Here is an 18,126-nt window from a genome sequence, read left to right as displayed (position 1 = left end):
TTATCTTCACTATCATATATATATATATGATAGTAAAGGAAAACAAACTAGAAGTAATTTATCCAGGTAATTTATCTTCATTATCATATCTATATTTTATATGTATATGAATGCTAGTAAAGGAAAAGAAACTAAAAGTAATTTATCTAGGTAGAATTTTGACTAGATTTCATCTTGACTCTTTTTTCACTGTACATAAACTTTATCGTTCACCAAAATTGTCCATTATTTTTCATTCTCAGGTAGTGCATCCAACTTTAGCTCAAGCCCAACAAAAGAAACTGATCATCTTGGGAAGCCGAGATTCACAGGTATGTTTGGCTATGACTTGATTTGATTTAAAAATTTTTATTTATTTATTTTTATTTTGTGTGTATGAGTATTTTATCTGCATATATGGAAGTGCACCTGTGTCATGCAGTGCCCATGGAGGCCAGAAAAGGAAACCCAGCCTGTACTTTGAACCACTGAACCATCTCTCCAACCACAAATGACATTTCTTTAAATTTTTTAAAATTTATTTTTATTTATGTGTATGAGTGTTTTGCCTGTATGGATGTAAGTGCACCATTGCATGCAAGTTCTACAGAGGCCAGAAGAGGGCATTGGATCCCCTGAAAGTGGAGTTAGGGACAGCTGTTAGCTGGCATGTGAGTTCTGGGAACCAAAGTCAGGTTCTCTGCAAGAGCAGACAGTGCTTTAACCCACTGAGCTATCTCTCCGGCCCAGTTTTGATTTTTAGTAAGACTCTTTTGGTAGTGTCACTGTATAAATGTTGTAGCTTGCTAAAATATTGTTTTTTTTCACATTCCTGCATGTCAGCTGGGGTCAGTTGTGCATGACTATATAGTAGCAGGTGTAGGTGGCCTTCTGGTGATTAGCCTTAGGTCCACCCCACATACACAAGTTCTGATCACCAGAATGAAGAGCAAGCAGTAAACCGGGAGGAGCATCCAAAAGAGATGTGGCATCCAAATCACCACATTTCGAGGTTCTTTTTATATACTATGTGCCAGTATACATTGAGAAAGCACACACATAGTCAAGGTCAAACCAAGAACTGGGGGAGTAGCCTCCTTTCATAGATTTGGAAAATAAGATACTGTGAAACTGTTTTCTTTTGTTTTAAGGTTTTTATTGAGCTTTTGTACATTTCATACAACAGTTCTTAATTAACTCTAGACCACCCCTCCCACATCCATGCTCTCCAACGCCCCTCACCCCCACACACTGGCCCTCATGCATTCCAACATACATGTTAACTCCTTTTGCGGGTTTTCCTCAGGCCACCTGTGAAGACCCTAACCTGGATCGAGTCCCCTGCGGATTAGGGGATAAGAGGCGCGGGGTTATGACACACAGACCTGGGGAGTCGGGTAGAAGCAAGCACTAGGCGAGGTGCTGCAGACTTATTTAATGCAGGAGGAGGCACACCTTATATCTCCCTTTTCTCAGCCCCCAAGTCCCTTTAGTGAGGGTATCGTATTCTGATTGGTCCCCGCCACACAGTCTGTTAGCAGTCACTGGGCCCGCAAGCAGGGTAAGGAGGCGTGGGCTCCTTTTGGCGGGCTATTTGCGGACCAAGAAGTGAAGTGAATTCTTGCTGAATCCCAGGGCCCTGGGTCCAAGCCATCTTTGGAGACCTCCTGCTACAAACTCCTATTTGGTCAAGTACTTGTAACCAAGTGTCCTTCAGTGCAAGTTCATCCACCGGAGTCTAGTCAGCCTATCTGAAGATCTTAAGGACTAAGGACGGTCTACTCTCCCTCACCAAGCAGTAATCAGTCCCAAGCAGTTCCCAGGCTAGGGCTGGCCTGCCACCCATTTCCTTTGCTCAACTCTGGGCCCTTGTCTGATGGAGTTGCCATGGGTCTTGTCCATGAGGCCACAATTGACGCAACAGTGAACTCTTTTTTTTCCCCACAAAATATACATATATTTTATTGCATAACAGTATTGCTTATAAAGAGACATCATGCTCTTGAAGCTTTAGAGTTTGTCCAATTAAGTCTTTTATTTTTCTTTCTTTTTTTAAATCCCAACTAGTTTATTGGGCTTGTTAACAGGACATAGAGTAGGGGTTTATTCACAGAAGATTGGGCACCCCCCCCCCATTTATGGCTGTGCTGGAAAGTCCACATTCAGATATAGATCCTGTGACTTCTGGACAGCTGCACAAAATAGCGAGAGAGATGCCTTATGATATTCTTGGCTTGTATATCCTTAGCCCCTCTCCCACATGCAGCTAAGGCGACTGATTGGGAGGGGTAACTGATTCCCCCCCCAGGCCTTGATAAGTGCAAGAAGGAGGTGTGCCTATAGCTTGCCAGCATAGCGGTCAGAGGACACTTCCAGGTAACATTGCACCCCTTCCTGTTAAATTCTTTCCCCAATCTATTCTGCAAAAGTCCCAGAGCATTGGAGGGGGTGATAGGTGTGAGATGATCTTCCTCTCATTGTGGCAAAGCACTGAACTTTCAGGTTTCTGCATCATGTTTTCTGTGGGCTGTTGGCCCATTTCGGTGGGATTCCATCAATTTTAAGGATTTGGTGGTAGGATCCACATATGAGGGAGAACATACGTCTTTTGTTTTTCTGAGTCTGTGTTACTTCACTTAGTATAACAATTTCTAGATCCATCCATTTACCTGGAAATTTCATTATTTCATCTTTCTTTACTGATAAGTAGAACTTCATTGTGTAAATATACCACATTTTGGTTAATCACTTGTCAGTTAAGGGGCACTTAGGTTGCTTCCATCTCTTAGCTATTGTGAAAAGAGCAGCAACAAATATGGTTGTATAAGTGTCTCTGCAATAGGATGAATCCTTTGGGTATACACCAAGGAGTGGTATAACCAGGTCATATGGTAGGTTCATTTTTAGTTTTTTAAGAGTTTTCCACACTGTTTTTCATAGGGGTTGCATGAGTTTATACTCCCACCAGCAGTGAATGAGTGTTCCCCATTCTCCACAAGATAATGTGAAGCTTTTCTAAGGGGCTGTGTTGCTTAACATTTTTCTGACAGCATCAATGAGAGCCCTGGTTCTTCTACCTCCTCACTGATGCTTGGCATAGTCTGTTTTTAAAGTGTTTTCCTTTTTTTTTTTTTTTTTTTTGTCTTTTTGAGACAGGGTCTCCCTGTAGCACCAGCTGTCCTGAAACTCACTATGTAGACCAGGCTGGCCTTGAACTGACAAAGATCTACCGGCCTCTGCCTCCCAAGCACTGGGACTAAAGGTGTGCGCCACCACACCTGGCCTTTTTAATAGGTGTGAAGTGGTATAAAATTATGGTCTTAATTTGTGTCTTCCTAATGACTAAGTATATCAAACACTCTTTTCGTGTGTATGTGTGTGTGTGTGTGTGTGTGTGTGTGTGTGTGTGTGTATAAGTTTATCTGGATTTCATTTTTGGTATGTTCAAGCTTTTTCCATTTTAGTATATAATTTAGATTTTTATTTTTAAATATTTTTATTCATGTTAGAATTTCATACGTTTTGCTCATATTTCAGACTACCTTCCTCTCTCCTACCTTACAACTATCCCCCACAACTTCATGTCCTTTATTATTATTTACCTTTTTTTAAGACCTATCAAGTATAATCTGTATTTCCTAAATGTTTTTGGCTATGGATCTATCCCTTGGAGTCTGGTCATCCTACCAGGCATCATATCAATAAAAAAAATGAAATTTTCCTCTCTTAGCATCTGTTAATTGCCAATTGCACCTCAGCTTGAACTGGAACTTCCTGCCTACCTCCCCCATCCATGCTGGGTCCCTGTCTGGCTTGGGTATTACAGGTCTTGTGCATGCTTTCATAAGTACTGTGAGCCCATTTGTGCAACTATTCTGTGGTGTCCAGACAACACAGTTTGCTTGTGTTCATCTACCACTTCTGGCTCTTCTCTCTCAGTCTTCTGCCCCCTCTTCCCCAGTGATCTCTGAATCTTAAGAGTAGGGTTAAACTCTTATTTTCTGCATGTTGACCAGTTGTTAGTCTCTCTGTTAATCACCGTCTGCTACAAGTAGAAACTTTCTGGTGAGAGTTGAGAAATGCATAAATCAGTGAGTACAACAAGAAGTCATTATGGGTTAATTTTATACTATGTCTGTTTAGCAGAATGATAGTAGTAGGTTCTCGTCCTTGGCCTATGGTCTGTGTAGGCACAGGTTATTAGCCCTGATAACAGTATCAGGTATGTACTCTGTAAAGCCAAATTCTTTTCTGGGAGGCCCAGCACTCTCAGCTCCCAGATGTGAGGTGTGCTGCGACCTTCTCCCCATGTCCCCATGCTGTCCTTAAGACCAACCAATGAAACCAACACAATGTATTCAGGTTTTCCTATAGAGTTTATGATACCCAGGAGAGCATTTCTTACAAAAGCATGCACATGTGGGCTTTTTTTCCCCTTACATCTCAGCTGAGCATTTCAGATTGGCCACCGCCAGAATGCCACCAAGATGCCAAACTTCCCACCATCTCCGGGCTTCCTTGTGTCTGTCCTTAGACCCGCCCCCTCATGCAATTGAAGCTGACCAATTGGGTGCGAGGGGTGACTGTCTCTCCCTCTGTCTAGGAGTCTTTTAGGGCTCAGACATTCAGCTGTTATTGTAGCTCACAGGGTTCACAGCTGAGTAAGACTGATGATTACCTTCCTCTGCCAGTAGCAAGCATAGCACCTTCTAGTACTATGAAAGCTAGTCGGTAGAGATGGAGGTTTGATGTCGCCACCAGCTTGATATCTCCTTGTTTGTTCTATAACTCATATGTAGTGTCTTTACCAACAGTTTTTAACTTACTGTGTTTGAAGAATTCACATATTTCTGAGTAGAACTTTTGCAGACGTACATTTTCTCCTGTATATGTTTTCTATTTAGAAATATTTAAGGAATAAGGCTGGACGTGGTGGTACATGAATAGTCAATATAAATTTTTTTATGTGCTTCATATTTTCTCTTTCTTTTGGGGGGACACTATCAAAATTATATTTTTTAATATCCAATTAAATGTCAATCAATAAATGCCAAGAATACTCTTGCTCTTAAATCACATTAATACATAATGATAATATAGCAGTACAATAATTTAACATATTTGATGTTTATTACCTATTTTCTTTTTTATTGTATTTTTCCTTATTTGAGAATTTATACAGTTTTTGATCATATACAGATCTCCTCCCCATCTAATCTCAGATTCACTCCTACCTCCTTCCCTGCTTCATGTTCTCTAGTATTTTTTAAGACCTATTTAATCTAATTTTTGTTCTCCAAATGCTCCATGTGTGTCCATCCCATAGAGCCTGGTCAACCTACCCTAAGTCATACCCTTAGAGAAAATGGAATCTCCCCGAGTAACTGTCAGTTGCCAATAGTTCCTCAGCTAGGGATGTGGTTTCTTGCTCTCTTCCTACCTATGTGCTGGGTTTTCTCTGGCTTAGGTTTATGTAGGTCTTGTGCATGCAGTCATAAGCACTGCGGGTTCGTATATGCAACTGCCTGTTTTTCTGGAAAACACAATTTCCTTGTATTCATCTACAACCTCTGGTTATTATAATTTTTCTGCCCCCTCTTCCACAATGCTCTCTGAGCCTTAGAAGGAGATGGTGTGATATAGATGTTCCATTTAGGGCTAAACCCTCCAAGTCTCTTATTCTCTGTACTTTGACTAGTTGTGGGTCTCTATGTTAATTGCCATCAGCTGCAAAAAGAAGCTTCTCTGGTGAGAATTGAGGATGTACTAATCTATAGTTATAACAATAAGTCACTAAGAGTTAGTTCAATACTATGTCCATTTAACAGGATAATAAGTAATAATTTCTCCCTTGTCGCCTGTGACCTGTTTAGTCACAGATTCTTGGCCCTGATAACAGTATCAGGTATGCACTCCATCTTGTGAAGCAGATTTTAAATCAATTCAGAATATTGTTGGTTACTCCTATTGAAAAAAGCAATAAAGATGATTAAAGATAATTTTTTTCCCTAAATTGCTTATAGTTTGTTTTCATTTTCTATTATTACAATAATACATTTTTTTCCAAAATAAAAGGCTTTTAATTGTATCCTTCTGCAGGGTGTTTTGGAGTATAATAATAATGGTTTAAAATTATAACCAAGTAGTTAATACTCATTAATAAATTAATCCATTTGCAGTTAGTAGTAACAGATGATTTAGTAGAATTAGATAATCTAAGTCTTTTTATGAAACAGCCTTGGCATTTCTATGGCTGATAAGAAGCATATTCTATAACAAAAGGTAGAAAATAAATGTTATTTTAAAATTGAAATGACAAATATTCCTAAAATTAACTAAAATAGAAGATCTAGAACTGAGATTTTATTTCCCTTAGTTTGGAATAATTTACCATCTTGGAGCTGAGCTTCTAGTGAGAACTAACCATGTTCTTCTGCAGAGGCAGGAGCTGCTGTTGCTTTTTATCTATCCATGGTCTCTGTGAGGGTGCTCCAGTAGATATGTGTCAGCCCATAACTAGTGTTCTGTATCAGTTGGGGCAAGTTACCAGGTTACACTGTACACTTACGCTATGTCCTTACTGGTTTTCTGTGTATTCGCGTCAGTGGGAGTTCTAATATTTGTCACTGTGGTTATAGATTCATTTTTATTTGAAGTTCTATCAACTTTTTCTTTCCATGTTTTAAATGTGTATGTTGAGGTGCAGATTTAAATTATTTAGGATTGTAGTAAATTCCTGATTAATTGATCCTTGGCTATTCATTTTGCATGGTTTTTTTTTGTTTGTTTATTTCTGGTAAACTCTGCTCTGAAATTAGATTTGTTAACATTTATGTATCCAGCCAAAATTTCTTTTAATTGCTGCAATTTTTGCCTTTTATTTTTAACCATTAGTTTCTTTATATTTTTTTTATAGGCATCATAGGGTTGGGTCTTACTTTTTATCTAATTTATCAATCTCTGCATTTTGTTTGTGGTTTATAGAACCTTATCTTAAAATGATTACTGATACATTTAGTGTAGATGTGCGTCCTGCTGTGTTTTCTTTCTAACCTGTCTCTTCTTTGCTTCCTCTTTCCTCTCCTTCAGCTTACTTTGAGATTATGTTATGACCCCATTTTGCCTGTTTTGTTGTCTCATTCAATGTAACCCTTTGTTGTTTTAGTTGTTATGTTGGGATTTACAGTGCACATCTTTCACTTATAACCGCTGCATTCTAGTAATAATGAGCAGCCTCACACACAAGAATCTCAAGTTGTATAGCTTCTTTCTCTCCTGGCTTTGGGTCATTATTGTCAAACGTTGTTGCCTTTTACATGATATGTTCATTACACAAAATTGTTATCATTTTAGAGGGACAGAGAAGATTGTGTATGTGTGTCTATATTGTTACTATTTCATGTTTTTTTTTCTTTGTATGGGTCCATGTTTCCATCTAGTATAATTTTTCTTTATACTTGAAAGACTTCTTTTAAAGTCCTGTAATGTGACCCTGCTGGTTTTGAAAGAAAGGTTTTTGCTTTTGTTTTTTCTAAGCTATCTTTTGACTGGTTACTGAATTCTACGTGAAGTTTTTTTCCTTTTGCATTCTTTCCAATGGGAGGAATGAGAGGTCTCCCATAACCCTTATCTTTATTGTTATAGACATTTTTTTCTGTGTCCTTTAACTTTCTTTTTAGTTGGTTCTGAGAAACTTGATTATGATTGGCATAGTTCTTATCATATTTGTTTTTTAAGAGGGTTTTTTCCCTGAGCTTTCTGAATTTGTGCATATCGTTTTATGTATTTGGATATTTGGGGTCATTATTTCTGAAAATATTTTTGTGCCCATGAACCTCTTTTCTACTTCAAAGGCTCAAATTACTTGCAGTATGAGAACTTTTGAAAGCTTCCCAGGTTCACTGTATTCACTCGTTTTTCTATTTTGGTTAGTTTATTGCCATTTATGTAAGTTCAATCTCTTGCTTTGTAATATCTTATGTGTTTAATTCTACCTAATGTAGTTTGCATCTTACATACAGTTTTCATCTCTAGAAATTTTGGGGTGGGTCCTTTTTAATATCTGCCATGACTTTACTCCTTTGAACATGTGAATTAAAACTATCAATTGTTGTAATCTAAAAATTCTAACTTCTATTGAAATTCTAAATTGGTTTCAAAGTATTGTTAATCTCATTATGACTAGTATTCTTCTGTGAATTTTACTTTGCTGGGTGCTGACTATCTCATTCCTAAATATTTTTGAGTTTTGTTCTGGGGTATAGTCAGTAACTCAGAACTGCTTGATCCCTTTGAGTCTGGCTTTGTTTAGAACTTTAATGTAGAATTTATTTCACTCACTACACAGATTATGAGGTGGAAACCATGTCCATAGAGACCAAATTAATCCTTAGCATTAGTATAAGGTAAAACTATTTAATAAATAAATAAAACCAGTATCCATATCATACACCCCAGAGACAGGATTTTAGAGTTCTATGTTTTAGTTGTCCACAGTACTACTTTGAACCCTTTGCTCAGAATTTGAGTCTGGATGTACTCAAATGGATTCTCATATTTTCTAGTTCACTCCACTCTGTCGTCTTTACAAATTTCCTGTATACTAAATGCTAGAGTCCTCTCTTTCTCTCACTCTTAGGGCCTCATGTGCGATATATTCCAAAGCCTGACAACAGCCCCTGTTCAATCACCGACTCAGTCAAACGGTTCCCTACAGAGGAAGCCACAGAAGGGAATGTCACCAGTCCACCACAGAATCCACCCACCAACCTCACCGTGGTTACCGTGGAAGGGTGCCCCTCATTTGTCATCTTGGACTGGGAAAAGCCACTAAACGACACTGTCACTGGTAAGATCATGGCTGGCATTAGGGTGTGTTAGTATGGTGGGAAGTTTGGATAACACAGTGCCTCCGAACTGGGCACCCTGGATCAAACTGTGGCACAAGGTAAGTACCTATGGAGCAGAGCTCTGCTGTCCTTTTGACACATTGTGAAAGTGTCTGTGTTATGGATTCCTTGTTAATTGAGCAGAACTTTTAAAGCTGCATTTCTCCCACTCTTTTCAGTACTACTTTTCACAGTATGAAGATGAAGTTAGTCTTACCATTATCAAGAAGATTTCAGAAAATATATTAGGAGTTGACACTGCTGATAATTTTTAAGCTAGCTTTCTTTTCACCAACCCAACTTCTAAATTTTCAAACCTAGAAACTTTCAAGCAGACTAACAAGTATATGAGGTATCTTTGGAGAAAACGAAAATGTTAATAAAATTCAATTCCTGAACAATTTTCTGCTCATCTCAGGAAAATTTGTGCTATACTCACTCAGTTCCTCTAAAAGTGATTGTGGAAAATAAGAAACTTGAGCTATTCTTTGAATTTGTTACTGTTTGATATAGTTAGATTCTCAGTAGCAAAGAGGGTCAAACAGGCTGGATTGCTAGAATGCCTGGGCAGCCCGAGTCTGTGTGATTGCTGATGTCACACTCCTCGGGCAGGGAAGAGGACAGACTGAGAGAGCTGTCTGGAGTACACAGGAGCAGTACGCAGGGCCAAGTGGAGGGTGAGGAGAATCAGGGTCTACTAGAAAATGTTTTCTGTTGTGGATAAAGGGGAACACAATTATTTCTCCCTAGCCAAAGCCTTGTGATGGGAGTAACTTCAGTTTAAGAGCTTATCTTTGCTGAGTTGCCTTATTTTGTGAATTTCCCTTTCTCATGAAAAAACAGACTTTGTTTTGAGAAAGAACAAATCACCTTGGGTATTCCCAGGAATCTGCTTAGTCCTGCTGATTCACTTGGGGCTATGCCAGGGGAATGCTGTCATAACAATCTTTAAATGTCAATCAACCCATCAGTATTATCTACATTGTTTAAAACATCTAATTTTCTTATGATTTGCTAATAAGGAGTTCCTGTGATAGTTTCCTAAAACCAAATGATTTACCAAATTTCATTTGCCCTAAAGTCATGGAATATCAAGTTGCAATAAAGTAATATATCTTACTGTCTAGTACATATTCACTTGAATAATGTCTGACTTAACTTTGTTTATTTATTATTTTTGTTTTGTGTGTATGAGTGCCTGCATGCATGTAAGTGCACCCATGTTATGCAATGCTGATGGAGGTCAGAAGAGGGCATCAGATCCCTGAACTGGAGTTATGGATGGCTGTAGGCCACCATGTGGGTGCTAGGAATCAAACCTGGGTCCTGTGCAAGAGCAGCCAATGGTCTTAATGGCTGAGCCATCTCTTCAGTCCTGGCTTAACTTTTAAAAATTGTATGATTTCCTCTGGTTCGTCTGTAATAATTTTAAAATTTTATAGATTTCTAATTGCAGCAGATCATGAATAAAGTATACTTTATACATCCAACTAATTGTTTTCATAACTATTTTCTTGCTAGATGTTGATAAGCTGTTTGGTGTCTTTCACAAGGCCAGTAATAAAATTTTCATGGATAAGGACCACATCTCTTCTGCCACCATTCCTAAATAGAAATAAGTCCATGCCTAGCCATCATGTTATTCCACATAGAAACATTAAGCCATTGTCCTAATGACTGGCTCTATGTTTTCCCTTTTTTTGTGTTATGTATGTTCAATACCACTTTATTTCAAATGGAACTGTTTACAAACTAGCAGCTCAGATAATACAGAAATTAATTCTTATATCCCAAGAATGGATCTACAATAAGGGACTGACAAAACTAACAGAGCGGGGACCACAGCCCTCATTTCTGGAGTTGACTTCTTTCAGTAATCTTTCTTTTTGTCAGAGGCACATGTTCCCTTCTAGCAAATACATCTAAATTCAGTTCTCTCTACATGTCTCTTTTATACTTGAATAGGAACAGATACAAAAAAAAAAGTCATAGCTAAGGTCTTTAGACAATTTATAGTTTCAAGGTGTTGCAGTATGATATTCCAAGAGGATACCAACATAGATTTGAATCCCAAGACAGTTATATTCTAGACATACAACTTGGATACATAATGAGCTTATTTGAGCCTTAATTTACTGGTAGTAATAGTAATCGTTTTCATTGTTATCAGTGTTTTCATTGTTTATCCTGAGGAAAAAGTTAAACAGGTAATTTGAATATACAATATAATTGCTAATGTTTGTCAGTAGAACAGTTGTTTGAGAAAAATTTTAAATACTTTTTATTTTTTAAAATTATGTATGTATGTGTCTGTGTGTGGGTGTCCTAGTTTGTTTCTCCATTGCTGTGACAAAACACTTTGACCACTACCAACTTGGGGAGGAAAGGGTTTATTTATCTTACATATCCCGGGTCACAGTTCATCCGGGAGCCCAAGGTAGGAACTCAGGGCAAGAACCTGGGGGCAGGAGCTGGAGTACAGGCCATGGAGGAATGCTATTTATTGTCTTGCTCCCCTGACTCCTGCTCAGCCTGCTTTCTTATGCAATACAGACCCACCTGCCAAGGGATGGCACCACCCACAGTGGGCCGGGCCCTCCCACATCACACAACAATCAAGAAGATATCCCACAGACATGGATGGCCACAGGCCAGTTCAATGGAGGAAATGCCTCAGTTGAGGGTCCCTCAACCCAGGTGTGTCAAGTTGACACTGAAGCTATCCAGCGCAGTGGGTATGTGCATGTGAGTGCAGTGTGGAGGCCAGAGGTATCTGATCCCCTGTAGCTGGAGCTAGCCACCTGACAGGTGCTGGGAATCAAACTCAAGTCCTCTGCAAAAGTATTACAAGGAGCAATTTTTAAAAACTGATTACATTTATTTATTATCTATCTATTTAGAGAGAAAGAGAAAGAGAGAGAGAGAGAAATAAGAGAGAGAGAGAGAGAGAGAGAGAGAGAGAGAGAGAGAGAGACAGAGCTGTTTCCAGAGTTTGCATGTAGAGGTTAGAAGACAACTTGAGGAAATACATTTTCTCTTTCCATCATGTGAATCCTCAGGATTGAACTCAGGTTGTCAGGCTCGGCAGCACACTTTTACCCACTGATCCATCTCACTGGCCCTGTAGGAGCAATTTTTATGTTCATGGACTTAAGATGAACCACTTTAAAATATGAAAAAGGAAAGATTTACAAAGCACAATGTAAATATGCATTTATTTTAAAAAAAATATCTTCCTTGGGGAAAATATTAATTTTAAGTAGAGTGGTTGAGGTCTTTGGAGTTTTGCACTCTTTTTAGTCTTCATCACCTTCTCACATAATTCCCAGTTGAGAAGAGGAAACCAAGTTAACAAGTCTGTATGTTAGATTCTCTTATTCCAAATGTCTTTCTCTGTTGATGAGTGAATCCTGCAAGTCCATAGAAACCCATCTTTCAGTGAAATTTATGCAGACTTTAAGGTTGTGTTTTTACTTAATACAAAGAAAACTATGAGGGGACTATAACTTAAATAAGCATTTGATAGAATTAGTAGGTAGGTACTAATTCTATATTTCCAAATAAAAAAAGTGTTTTATTATTTGACTGTTATTGGTGATGTAGTTTTAAGATCCAATTTGTTGTATCAATACTTTATACTAGGACCCTTCACCGATACAAGAAGAAAGCAAGAAACTCAGCTTCCACTCAAGCACTGCCCCTAATACAGTACTTTCCCCAAGCTGGTCTTTCCTAGTAGCAGTTCATAACAAATCATAGACTCACATCCAAAGCAACCACTGGAGGGTCATCAGTCTTCATCAGTTAACTATGCTTTTCTCTGTTCTGATAAAGAGAAAGCAGAAATGTCAATATTTGAGAACCCCTGCCATCTGGTGACTGACAGTTACTGAAAGATCAGATCATGGTATCTTGAGGCTAGAGTGATAGATCAAAGGTTAAGAGCATTTTCCACTCTTCCAGAGCACCTCAGTTTGGTTTGGGCATCCATGTCAAGTGGCTAACACCTGCCTGTAATTCCAGGTCCAGAGGATGAGGCCCTTTTCTGGACTTCCTGGGCACTGCCACTCTTGTTCACATACCTGCCCCCCATAACTGCTTAGTTAAAAACAATATAAATCTTTAACAGAAAAGATCATAATGTCTGTATAACTGCAATCATCATCCCTCCTCTTTATGGGAGTGGCTTTGGCCTGCTATTAGCTTCGCGAACAATTATCAGCTGGGTCATGAAAATAAGCATCTGCTGTTTTCTTCACTTTTCAGAATATGAAGTTATATCCAGAGAAAATGGGTCATTCAGTGGGAAGAACAAGTCCATCCAAATTACGAATCAAACTTTCTCCACAGTAGAAAATCTTAAACCAGATACAAGGTAAGTTACAGTGCTATTCCGGGTGAACTCTGAGAGTGCAGAAACTCCAGACTCAACAATGGAATAGAGTGATGCCTTCTCTGCCTTAAAGAGGATCTCATTTGAATTTAACTCTGGATTTCTTAATGTGACATTAGATACATCTGGAATCATGTTTTGAAAATATGCTAGCTATTAGGGCTAGAAGAGCTAATAAAATGGGCTTATAAGCTAACAGTATAGCTAATAAGATGGCCATATAAACTAACAGTATAGCTAATAAGATGCCTTATAAACTAACAATATAGCTAATAAGACATCTTATAAACTAACAGTATAACTGGAAATATAAAAAATAGGAGGCCATTAGCAAATTCTGATTTTTGAATATCAAAATTTAGAGAAGTCTGTGGACCCAAGATCAATGGAATATGCATGAAGTAAACTAGGCTTGAAGCACATGACTCTTGTGCTAGAGATCAGAGGATGAGGAATGGAAGTCATTGAAAAGTTTTTATTAGCCAAAATTTAACTACTTCCTAGTCCCAGATACTGAGGTCCTTTGCTTTAGGGAATTTTAACGCCGATGAATGGGAATAGAATTTTGATAATTCATTTGTCTGTTTTTATTTATTACACATCAATATGAGGCAATTCACATTATAGCTTTATGAATTCTTTTCATTCGAAAATATCAGCTCATTTTGTTACTAAAAGAAAAATAAGGCCCATGGATATTTCTGGTCATGTTGTATGGGAGTTCCTAGAAGAGATTTCCTTTCTTTCATAAGTTTCCCTTCTCACAGCTCTCATCATCACCATCTGTTTACTGAGTTGTGGTAGACATTGTTAGTGCCATGCAAATGAGTCCATTTCAGCTCTGGCTATAGAGACATCCTTCCAGTCTTTTTAGGGGCAAAGAAATAAGTAGATAATTTTAGGTGGTTTACTATGTATAAACATTAGTCCTTCAGTTCAAAAAATAACATTTATTTCACAAATATGACTTTTACCAGTTCTCTGTTTTGAGATGTAACAGAAAAGTTTTGTAACTGTTAGTGAAAAATTTAAGTTAGTCAAAAGAAACATATATTTCAGTTAATGTCCACTTAATCTTGATTCTGCTTCCTTAGCAAGATTGAGAGAAAGAAAACCTATTTTTACCATAATATACATTTTTCTTAAACCAGGTCTCCCTGTAGTTCTAGCTGGCCTAGAACTCACTATATAGACCAACCTGGCATTGATCTCACAGAGATCCACCTGCCTCTGCCTCGCAAGTGCCAGTATTAAAGTTATGTACTACCACCCCCCAGCTACCATAATATATTTTAAGGAAAGAAAAGAGAACAACATCATTTCATTGGACCTTTTTAAGAAGTAAATTTGTGCTTACAGAACTTGGTTTATCTCTTGAGTTGCTTGCTTTTTATTTCACTTAATGTGAGCTGTGCAGTACAAAGTATTCACTGAAAGGTGGCCACTTTGTAAATATGCATTGCGTTCCTTTTCTGGACCAGGCTGTTCTCAGGACTTCTCGCAGTGCACCTACTAGCTCATGATCAAAATGCAGAGCAGTTATTCCAGTGACATTTGAAACCAAAATTTTAAATATATTTTTATTGAATTTTTGTGCATTTCATACATACTATCTCAATTGTCTTTATATCCCCTTCCCCATCAACACCCTCCTATAGCCTCCCCACCCCCACCACTGGATTTAATGCATTCTGTCATTTATGTTAAGACCTATTGAATCAGGTTACCGAAGCTGAATTTTTTTGTAGAAGGTTTTGGTTTCCATTTAGCTAACATTTATGATGTGCTGATGATGCACTCAGCAGTGTTGGAGCTATGATTGTGAACCAACGTGGTGTCTGCTGTTCAGCTCATGACTAGCAGAAGTTAATCAGTAAATAGTCTACACAAAGTAGCAAGAGCTCTGGAAGCAGTGCACCTGAACACTGTCAGAGCCCAAGTGCAAAGCATTCCACAAAGCCTGGGGAAGATGGGAAAAGTTTCCTGGAAAAGCTGATGCTTGGGCTGTGGTTTGAAGGAGGAATAGAAGAGAGCTATGCCAGTGACTATGGTAGGAAAATGAGGGTCACAGAGAATAGCACATAAAATCACTTCGTAAAAGCAAACTGGAGAACTGTCAGACTGTACCCATGAGGTTCTGGAATTCCTTATTTAAATCACTGAAAGAAAATGGTTTCTGAATAAATTACTATAGGTGTTACACTACTAGAGGATACATGTCAATAATTTGTGATTTTTCCATCACTTAGCCTGATTTTTTTAAAATGTGAAACCTGAAAACTGAGCTAACTTTCACACACCAGTGTGGGTGGAGTAGAGCTTGGTGTTGGAGCATCTAACCCACAGGAGAGAAGTGGCAAGGCAAAGAGAGACATAGAAAAGATTTATAGACTGGTTTGGGTCAGAAATTCCAAATGGCTACAATATTCCAGAAACTAAGTAACACTGGACCACACTCCTTTTTTTTCTTTCCCAGCTGTCGCCCAAATTCCCTCTGGGTCTCTTGAATGATAAGACAAACCATATAATATGATTTATGTGCATTTATTAACTTAAAAAGGAATGAGTACCCAGTGCCTAGCCCTGTGCCTCTCATGGCGCAGCTCAGAGCCCGCCATATCAGACCCCACCATGACTACTATAGTCACCACTAGCATTCTCTCATGCCTCAGGAGCCTGCGATCTCACCCCGGGTCCATAAGTGTCAGGCCATTCTGTCCTTGAGCTGCAGCATGCTGCGTGTTCCCATGGCTCGTGTGCTTCCCCACGGCTTGTAGCTTCTGTTCCAAGATAGCTCCCAGCAGCTCCCCAGTTGTCCACACTCTGTGGCAGGCCCTGACCCTTGGAGGAACTAGCCAATTGGAAGACACTCCACCCCTTTCCTCCACTCTTACAATCTTCCCATCCATCTTCTGCTAAAGTCCCTGAGCCTTGGAGGGGGTGACAGATGTAGGGAAATCTCTTTTGTATCATGGTGAGATAGTGGCTTCTTGGGCCCCCCCCATTAGTCATCTTTAGGCCAGCCACTGATCTATCTCAGTGATGTTTCTTCTACTACAAAGACAAATGGAAGTAGACACATTTAAACAAATATGAATGTAAATACAAATGCCTAAAAGATTTCCCAGTAGATGTACTGTATTCATTGCAATGAATACTTGTACAGCAGTATACTTGTGATGGCTTCTCTACTAGGGCCTGTAGCCTTTCTCAACACAAAGTGTTGGCCTGGTCTACAGCACCAGATGTGTGTTCCATGCCTAGGAGCAGGCCTTATCCAATCAGAAAATTTTCAGTTGTATGTATGTTGGTTGAGCCATTATTGCACTTGCAGGTATTGCTTGGCATGTCCATAGTGTGAAGTAGGTGGGGTCCATAATTGAGTAGAATTATAGGGGATCCTTTCTTCCCCAAACATCTGCATCAATCCAGTGGAATGGAGTTTTATGGCTTAGTCTCAATTCCATCTCTTCTTCTTTTTCTTCCCTCACAACATGCAGTGTCTTCAGCAACATGGCCTTACCAACCTTTCTAGTGTACAACCAACATTAATGGCAATAGCCTTGGTGAATTGGAGGACCTCTAGGATCTCTCTTTGACCAACAGCTCATAGGGGGGCAACCCATCCCTGGTACTGTAGATTTTCTTAATAGTTGTATAGTTTGGAAGTCTCTGTCTTTATTTTACCTAACCATAAAACTCCCAAGAATCTTACAGCTATAGCTGGCCTTTGCTTCTCTGGGTATCTTTCAAATGGATTTCACATCTGTAAAACACTTGAAGGAAGGTTAACATATATTAAATCACTCATAGACAAGGTTTCACAAAGCATGGAAAGGTTTTGTCCATTCGTATTAACTGTTTTCTCCATAGATCCTTGTTAGGTACCATAGCATGGGTACGAGGTGTTAATTTGGTTAGCTCTTTACTGTTTTTAGTTATCCCTTTGGAGTCATTTTGCACTTGGTGGATTTTATGTGGGGTCTTTTTGTATTCTTTCATTCTTGATACACTTACAGGTGTTGGCTTCAGTTGCCTGACCCTGCACTGGGCTAAGGAAGCAGAGGGCTTCTCCTGTCCCTCCTGCACTTGTGGGTTCCCTGATTCAGGCAGGCTCTGGATCTGCCTCCTGACTGTAGCCATATCTGTTCTCTTCCCATTGACCGGTCATCTCTCCATTGACCACACCTGGTTGCTGAGGGAGGCCTAGGTGGGAAAGACTGCCTCCATCCCTAGTGAAGCCTTTATCAGAAGAGAAATGTATCTTATTTAATCTTTGGGGATTCTTAATCACCCCTTGTACAGTTTTTATTCTTTGAATGTCCTTTGTAAACTGTTCTTCTGGTTTTAAAACCTTCCAGAAATGCCTTAGTACAGAATTTAGTTTTCTATCAATTTTTTCTCTGGGGATTTGGGATTGACACAAATCTTGCCACATTTGTCTTTGAGTAACCCAAGTGGACCATTGTGGTCACCGCCAGCGGCAGCCGCTCCTCCATTCTCATGGGTGCCGTTTCTTCGTTCTCACGGGTGTCGAGGCTGCTCCTCTGCTCATGCTGGGCTGAGGCCGCTCTTCTGCCTGCCCAGTGCTGAGGCTGCTCTTCTGCTCACCCGGTGCCACCTTCTGTTGTCACTGCTTCTGCCAGGTCCCGGACCCCAGGGCTGGTAAGGAGACTGTGTCAGCAGAGCGCATTCAGACACAGGAGACCAGGTTCAGTGACTGGTTTATTACAGGAAGGCACAAGCTTATATAGGGGTAATGGTCCAATCACAGCACAGCAAGTAGGATACCTTATTAGCATAACAGGTTTAGTGTCCTATCACAGTACAGCAAGTAGGATACCTTATTAGCATAACAGGTTTAGC

The 18,126-nt window shown here is 39.3% G+C and overlaps 1 protein-coding gene across 12 annotated transcripts in view; it reads left to right on the top strand.

Moving 5' to 3' along the window:
- Abi3bp (ABI family member 3 binding protein) overlaps nt 1-18,126 on the top strand; it is a 255,155-nt gene that overhangs the window by 227,185 nt on the left and 9,844 nt on the right. For all 12 annotated transcript variants that reach the window (XM_029553747.1, XM_017802040.2, XM_017802041.2 and 9 more), the window contains 3 exons: nt 243-311; nt 8,618-8,827; nt 13,134-13,242. In XM_029553747.1, the coding sequence (XP_029409607.1) occupies nt 243-311; nt 8,618-8,827; nt 13,134-13,242 (388 nt within the window). The remainder of the gene's footprint in view (nt 1-242; nt 312-8,617; nt 8,828-13,133; nt 13,243-18,126) is intronic.

Source organism: Nannospalax galili, unplaced genomic scaffold (assembly GCF_000622305.1).
Source record: "Nannospalax galili isolate Female #2095 unplaced genomic scaffold, S.galili_v1.0 scaffold1184, whole genome shotgun sequence".
NCBI lineage: Eukaryota > Metazoa > Chordata > Mammalia > Rodentia > Spalacidae > Nannospalax > Nannospalax galili.
This window is presented reverse-complemented; position numbering and strand designations above follow the sequence as displayed.